Source organism: Cynoglossus semilaevis, chromosome 11 (genome assembly GCF_000523025.1).
Source record: "Cynoglossus semilaevis isolate Cse_v1.0 chromosome 11, Cse_v1.0, whole genome shotgun sequence".
In the NCBI taxonomy this organism is placed as follows: domain Eukaryota; kingdom Metazoa; phylum Chordata; class Actinopteri; order Pleuronectiformes; family Cynoglossidae; genus Cynoglossus; species Cynoglossus semilaevis.
In genome coordinates, this window is record NC_024317.1 from 14,379,548 (window position 1) to 14,386,029 (window position 6,482).

At 41.6% G+C, this 6,482-nt stretch overlaps 2 protein-coding genes across 4 annotated transcripts in view; both read left to right on the forward strand.

Annotated features, from left to right (window-relative positions):
- The window catches only part of LOC103386484 (DDB1- and CUL4-associated factor 1), a 21,652-nt gene that overhangs the window by 11,328 nt on the left and 3,842 nt on the right, over nucleotides 1-6,482 (forward strand).
- On the forward strand, nucleotides 1,843-6,476 carry LOC103386482 (clumping factor B-like). 3 transcript variants are annotated; one of them, XM_025060482.1, is made up of 5 exons: nucleotides 1,853-2,287; nucleotides 2,581-2,628; nucleotides 2,712-4,753; nucleotides 4,854-4,898; nucleotides 4,988-6,476. In XM_025060482.1, exons 4-5 carry the CDS (start codon nucleotides 4,859-4,861, stop codon nucleotides 6,172-6,174), a joined length of 1,227 nt encoding a protein of 408 aa, XP_024916250.1. In that variant the 5' UTR covers nucleotides 1,853-2,287; nucleotides 2,581-2,628; nucleotides 2,712-4,753; nucleotides 4,854-4,858; the 3' UTR covers nucleotides 6,175-6,476. The 3 variants fall into 3 exon arrangements, 2 of the variants coding, with proteins under 2 accessions (XP_024916250.1, XP_024916251.1); XR_001760741.2 differs by having other exon boundaries at nucleotides 1,843-2,628; nucleotides 4,988-5,902; XM_025060483.1 differs by having other exon boundaries at nucleotides 2,581-4,753.

Consider the following 6,482-nt stretch of genomic DNA (forward strand, 5'->3'; position numbering starts at 1 on the left):
AGAGACCTCCAAGGGTTTGCAGATCCCTGCGGTACAGTTGTTCTGTTAAGCTGTCTGAGAATATGACTCCAAACAAGGCTGAACATCAGTGAGCAGAGAGAATAAAAGAAGATCATGATGAGGTGCATCAGGAGGAAACTCATGCTGAAGGAAAAAGAGTTAGAACCCGAGAAGAGATATGACAAATGTTTCTGATGATTGACAGGTGACATCACCTGTTTCTTTCATCTCGAACCTTTGATCTTTGTCATTATCTGTGAAACATTGTTTTCACGTTTCTTTGAGAAGGGATGCCAGGGTTGCTAGGTCTGATTAAGGCCTTCAGTGGAACAGAGCTACCTGAAGAGACACCTTCTCAGACATGGAAGAAAAACTTAAACTGGAGTTAGCCGAAACGCGCGAACAGCACATAGCTGCTTTGGAAGAAAACGAGATACTAAACGACAGGATTGATGAGCTAAAAGAAGAAGTGGACAAATGGAACCACAGGGCGACCAAAGTCCGTAAGGCATACGTGAAGATGAAGGAAAAGGGGGAAATGCAGATAAATGAACTAAAATACGAGAATGAGGAACTAAAGGACACTATTAGAAAGGACGATCTATCAATGAGAGCTCTCACGCAGGAGATAGTTAGAACAGAGAAACTCCTCCACAAAGAGAAGGTTCTTGGCGAAGCACTGGTTGAAAAAAACGAGCTCTTGCAAATGAGGATCGAAGAACTCATTCAGACAATTGAGAATTTACAGAAGGACATGGACAAGTTGTCCAAACTCCACCGTGATCTTGTGGAGAAAAACATTGGTCTTCAAAACAACAATAGGGAGATGAATCATCTGAAACGAGCTGTTAGAGACCTGCAGGATCAAGTCCACACCAAAACAGAGACCATCTCGCTCCTGCGTGCTGCTGTCCAAGAACTGCAGAAGACCGTGCGTCCAGACAACGAAAAACAACTAGCTGCCAGAGGGGGCAGAGTTGAAAAAGCACAGAGCACTTATGGACTTAAATTGGACCTAAAGACCAAAAGAACATCTTGATCCGGGCAATGGAGACCTAAGGTGTTTGAAACCTTGATGGAACTTCTAATGAATGTCAGAGGAGTAATAATAAAGAAAGGGAGTTCCTCATACTTAATATTCTTGCTACTTTGTGCATATACTGTATGTCATAAGTCCAAGGCAGGTTTTCACATATGAACCGTTTACTGAATGTCTAGAAAGATCAAGTTCCCACGTCTGTCTGACATTCACCTAATCAAAGATGCAGTCGACGTTTTGCTGTTTCACTCAAACAAAAAACACGTATATAGAACTATGTAGTAAAGATTAGTTTTACTATATAGTTCAACCAATAACTGACTAATAAGTCAGTTTAGCCCATGTGACTAATAAGTCACATGGGCTAAACCAGCATTGTTCTGAAGAAGTTGAGATTAAAAATGTTTTTCTTACTGTTGAGTTTTTCAAATTGTGGGGTGTTTTGTGAGGGCCCAGTCTGTGACATTTAGCAATGTGAAGCCTCTATCTTAGCTCCTGTAATATTGCTTGTTGATAGAACTAGACCTCGTATGCTAATTTATATAATTCCCTGTTAGATATATGAGGTCCACTTCTAAATCTAATCTATGGCACATAGAAAGACTTTATTTTTTGGTAACACTGCTCCCTGGGGGCTCAGCTTGAGCTGCCCCCTGCTCTAAGGGTTAAAGGCAGAGCTCACATGCAGTGGTGTGCTGTCTCACAATGACAATATGTCACTTTCACTTAAGCAGAAGTTATTGTGAAATTTCACTGACTTTGTCACTTAAGCAGAAGTTATTGTGAAATTGAAAATGGGCCTTCTAAAGTTATGGCTTCTCAGTCACAGGGTTCCAGTCTCATAAAAATGTGATCTGGTTTTGGGAGAAGCAGACCCATGACTCTGCTCACACTGTTTTTTGTTGTTTTTTTTTGTTTTGTTTTGTTTTTTAAACAGAACTTTGTGTTGTTACCACTAGATGGTGTGTCCAGGTTTGCAGCGTTTGGGCTGTGTCGGAACACGTTAGTCATGACTTTGTAGGGATTAGAACTTCACATTTATGATATCACAGCAGGTCATTACACAGAAAATGTCATCACTACATGACATCAAATCAAAGGACAGATTATAGACTTTGGAGCTAAGGCTCAGTAGGTCACTTTCTTCAATTTCTGAGGCCAAACCAGAAGATTGTGAAATTTCTGTAGAACCAAAAACACCAAACATTTTATCGCAGACCTTCAACCCCCCCGATCAACATTAACCTGGTAAGTCTACAGACTGAAGAGAATATTCTTTAATATTATATTTTGTATTGATTTACGTAACCTGTTGTTAATTATTATCAGTCTTACAAGAAATTCCCCTTTCATTAAAAGTAAACATTTTAAAATTTTAAAATGAAATTTTAAAAGAAACTTTTAATTTTCTCATCTGTGTCAGTGTGCTTTAATTTTTTATAAAATAATAATGCTTTTAAAGAATGTTTTGTATGTTGTAATAATTGTGGTAAAAATTCATTCTGTGCTTGATGTAACTTTATCACTTTCTCTCTTATTAGCAGTGAAAATGGATTCTCATGGTGATGGTCTGCACCTCAGCAGAAACCGTAAGTCCTTGTTCCACCATCATTAAAAACTGCTGTTTAATTCTATGCACACATCGGTGACTCTTTGCTTGGTTGCTTCACAGACCCCCCTTCTACAGTAGGAAACAGTAGGATGTTGTCATCCACTCATCTTAGTAACGGAGACGTGGATTGGTTGGTTCGTGATTTATTCAGGTGTCATCTGGAAATTGAACAATCCGATTACCGACGCCTAATGTGCCACTTGCAACATGCTGAAAATGATGAAGCGTGCACCTTGTCACGTGATGGCCTGTCGAGTCACTATAAAGACTATGATGATGAAGGCCACAACTCCAAGAGCTCTGTAGAAGACACGGGGCGTTGTGGTCAAGTCGGAATTTGTCACCGTGTAAAAGATGACAGTGAAGGATTCTTGGTGTGGTCAAGTGTGGAGGATGAACTGGACCATGAACAATTCCGGTGGTGGGATGAGTTTGACACAGACAGTGGCAGTGACACAGATGGTACCATTTATGAAGACACAGAAAACCTCCCTAATCCAGATACTGCCAATAAAAGAAGGGATAATCTGAAACACAACAGTCCAGTCAGAAATCCAGAGGTTCCTGAGGTTGAGCCACCACCAGATGTGTCAGGTAAACCACCTGGACTAAAGGCTAAGAAAATCAAAAATGCCTTCGGCTACAAAAATTCAAGGAGTGCGACCAAAGCCTGCAGAGCGAGTGTTGACACTGGTGCAGGATCTACTGGGGAAAGACCACCCCCACTTTCATCAAGGAAGAGGACACTTAAGGAGGACTCTGCAACTAAGGGTTGCAGCAAACGAGTAAGGTGGTGGGATGAGTGTGACAACAGTAACACAGACACCATCAACACTAGAGAGTGTACTGACACCAGTAATGCAGACTGTGGTCAAAACGCAGTCAAAACTACAGGTACCAGTGTTGAAATTAGAAATGAATTCTTATTAAGGCCGTCCTGGAAATCCTCTAACGAGGAGACACCTGTCAAACACAGTTACAAAAAGTCAATCCGTCCCAGTGACCCAAACTGTGTGGATGTGGATTCCCTAGTTACAGTGGAAAACCTCCTTCCCAGTCCATCCCAGAAAAGGTCAGTAGAGGAGTCTGACAAAGGCAGCAGCAAACGATTCAGATTTGACCAGTTGGACAGCAAGGATTCGGACGAGTCAAACCCTTGACCCTTGAGTCAGCTATGTCCTGAAAGCCATCCAGGAAGTGGTCTCAGTTAGACCTGGGTCGTCACTGGTACGTCCACATTTGTAAAGTGGATTTCAAGTGGCAATTCCAGTTAGGGACGTTGTCCTCATCACTCAAGTCTTGGACAAGTCCCCAGATTTTCAGTGTTAACTCCACGTTCAGTTTTAGGAACAATAATGCAAAATTACTTTTCTTTAACATTAACACTTCATGTTAACTGTTATTGTTTTTAAACCTTTTTAATTACAGTCCTCGGTATTTACCACAGACAGATTTTACAGAGCACATTTCTCTTGAGTTTTAAATCAAACTTTTGCATTAATGTGATTCAACTATGAAAATACGACCAAATAAAAATACTTAATGTATGCTTTTAATTATATTGGGGGAAAAAACCTTGTCCTTTTACATCTTTGATGATTTGGTGCTTTTTCCACCAAGAATACATTGTTTTAAAATCTTTAATTGTGGTTTAAATTTGGAGGAAAAACAGACATCAGATCACATCTGATAAACATATAGAACATGGAGTATCCTGTTAATTCCTTTAGAAATTAAGCAGAACAGCTGTCGTTCCATTAATTGTTGTTTGAACAAAAACAGAGCTCGGATTAGATTTTGGCTGTTGGTGATCTAGACTAATTCTGGAACCAAGACACAAAAACCTGACATCACAACCATGTCACCACATCAAAGGACAAGAAAGTCACTTTGGGGCCACATGTTGTTTCTCGTATACAACAGTAAAAACACGAGTCCCTTGGTTAATATTTGCAGTCATTCAGAGAGACCATGATGAAACCACTTCTTTTTCTAAGTTAGTCCAGATCAGTCCTGCAGCTGGTGAAAGGTTTCTGAAAACATTGTCTGCCTGAACACATTGTTTTCTGAGCTGATGCTTTAAAGACTATCAAAGTTGAAAGGTGAGACTGTTAGCTTTAGTGTTCTTCCTCCAAAATCTATTCTTGTACATTCCATATCAAGGTTTTGTTCTTTAATCTTGTTTTTTTGTTTTGTTTGCAGTGAAAATGTATGCTTGTGGGGATGGAGTCCACCTTGGCAGAAACCGTAAGTTTATATATCTTTTTGTTTAAGAATTGTTTAAGAAGAACATCTTCTGTTGAATTCCATCTTAATAGTCTAAAAAATGTTCCCAGGTCCGACCTTTCAACTTTTCTCTCATGGAGATGTGCCAACTGCCACTCAGCTCAGCAACGTGGACATGGAGTGGTTGAATTTTGCGTGGCAGATGGGAATAGAAGAGTCTGAATATGTTCAGCTGATGTACCACTTACAACACGGTAGAAACTATGAAGGTTTCAACATTTTACATCTCCAAGGCCCAGACCTGAATGAAGAGTTGTCAGAGGTTGACGACGACTACTACAATGTCCCTGAGGACTTTGTTGATGACGATGTCAACCTTGTCAATGATACTGCAGACGAAAGGGAGTCCGGAGACAACGGCGAAGGACCCAGTGTAAGGTCAGTGAACTTTGATGAGGGGGAGAGCGACGAGGAAAACTGGTGGAGAGAATATTCAGAGGACAGTGACTCGGCCCTGGACAGCGACTCTGAGAGCGAGGATGTTGTGGACATTGACAGCGATTCAGAGAGTTCCTTGGACGAGGAAGTTATAAGTAACACGGAGAGCAGTAGTGACACTGACATGGACAGTGACAGCAGCACAGACGACGGAAGTGACTCGGATAGCGACTTTAACAGTCACAGTGATACCGTGATTGACAGGGACAAGAGCCTCACTGACTCTGATGTAACACTCGCTGAAGAAGAACCTAAACCTGGTCCATCTTGGAAGATGTCTAGAGAAGAGAAGAAGAAAGCTGATAAGGGTCACAACCAGCAGTTGAGGAGGTCAGAGAGTGACACAGACAGTGATAGTGATGTCCTTGAACAATCTGCTAAGACAAGAAAAGACTCTGACCAAAATGGCACAGATGCCATTCCTCAGCAAAGTTCAGTACATAATCTGGGTTCAGAAGTGGTTCTTGACAGTGATGACCAGCTACCGGCGTCATCACGGAAAAGGTCAAAAGAGGACGACCACGACTGCGATGAAAACAAAAGCAAAAGGTTCAGGTGGTGGGAGGAGTTTAATGACACGGACAGTGCCGATGAAGGGAACAGAGCCCCCTCTAGAGAGTCTGGACTCTCTGACAGGGGAGATTCTAACAGTAGCGTGAAGAAAACTCTGAGGAGTTGTGTTACAAGGGCTCACAAATCGTTGGACAGGCAAAGGTGCCTCTCGGCTTCATCCCAAAGAAAAAGCGGGGAGGAGGATCAACAGGGATCAAATAAATGTACAAGGAAACGGCGACTTTGATTACACCAACAGTTCCACCACCCAATGAGGAATCATTCCTGCCAGGTCCATCTAGCAGGGAATCAAGCAAGAAAGAGAAATGGGAATGTGCTGAATGAACAGTGCCAACTCTGTTGTAGTTGTACTTGGTTTGTAGCAGTTCTTGCCAGGTCCACCTCGGATAAAAGAAGGTAGATATATGAAGAAAAAAAAAACATCAAGATGATGTTGGATGCTTTGCGACACCTCGGCCGATTGCGTAGATTGACCTGAGCAAGCGTAGAACATTGGAGCTGTCCTCAAGATTAGACTCACGTAAACATACCAAT

Coding starts and splice junctions, on each gene's coding strand:
- LOC103386482 (XM_025060483.1), top strand. CDS start 4,859: ATGTATGCTTGTGGGGATGGAGTCCACCTTGGCAGAAACC. Junction 4,899..4,987: donor AGTCCACCTTGGCAGAAACC/GTAAGTTTATAT, acceptor AAATGTTCCCAG/GTCCGACCTTTCAACTTTTC.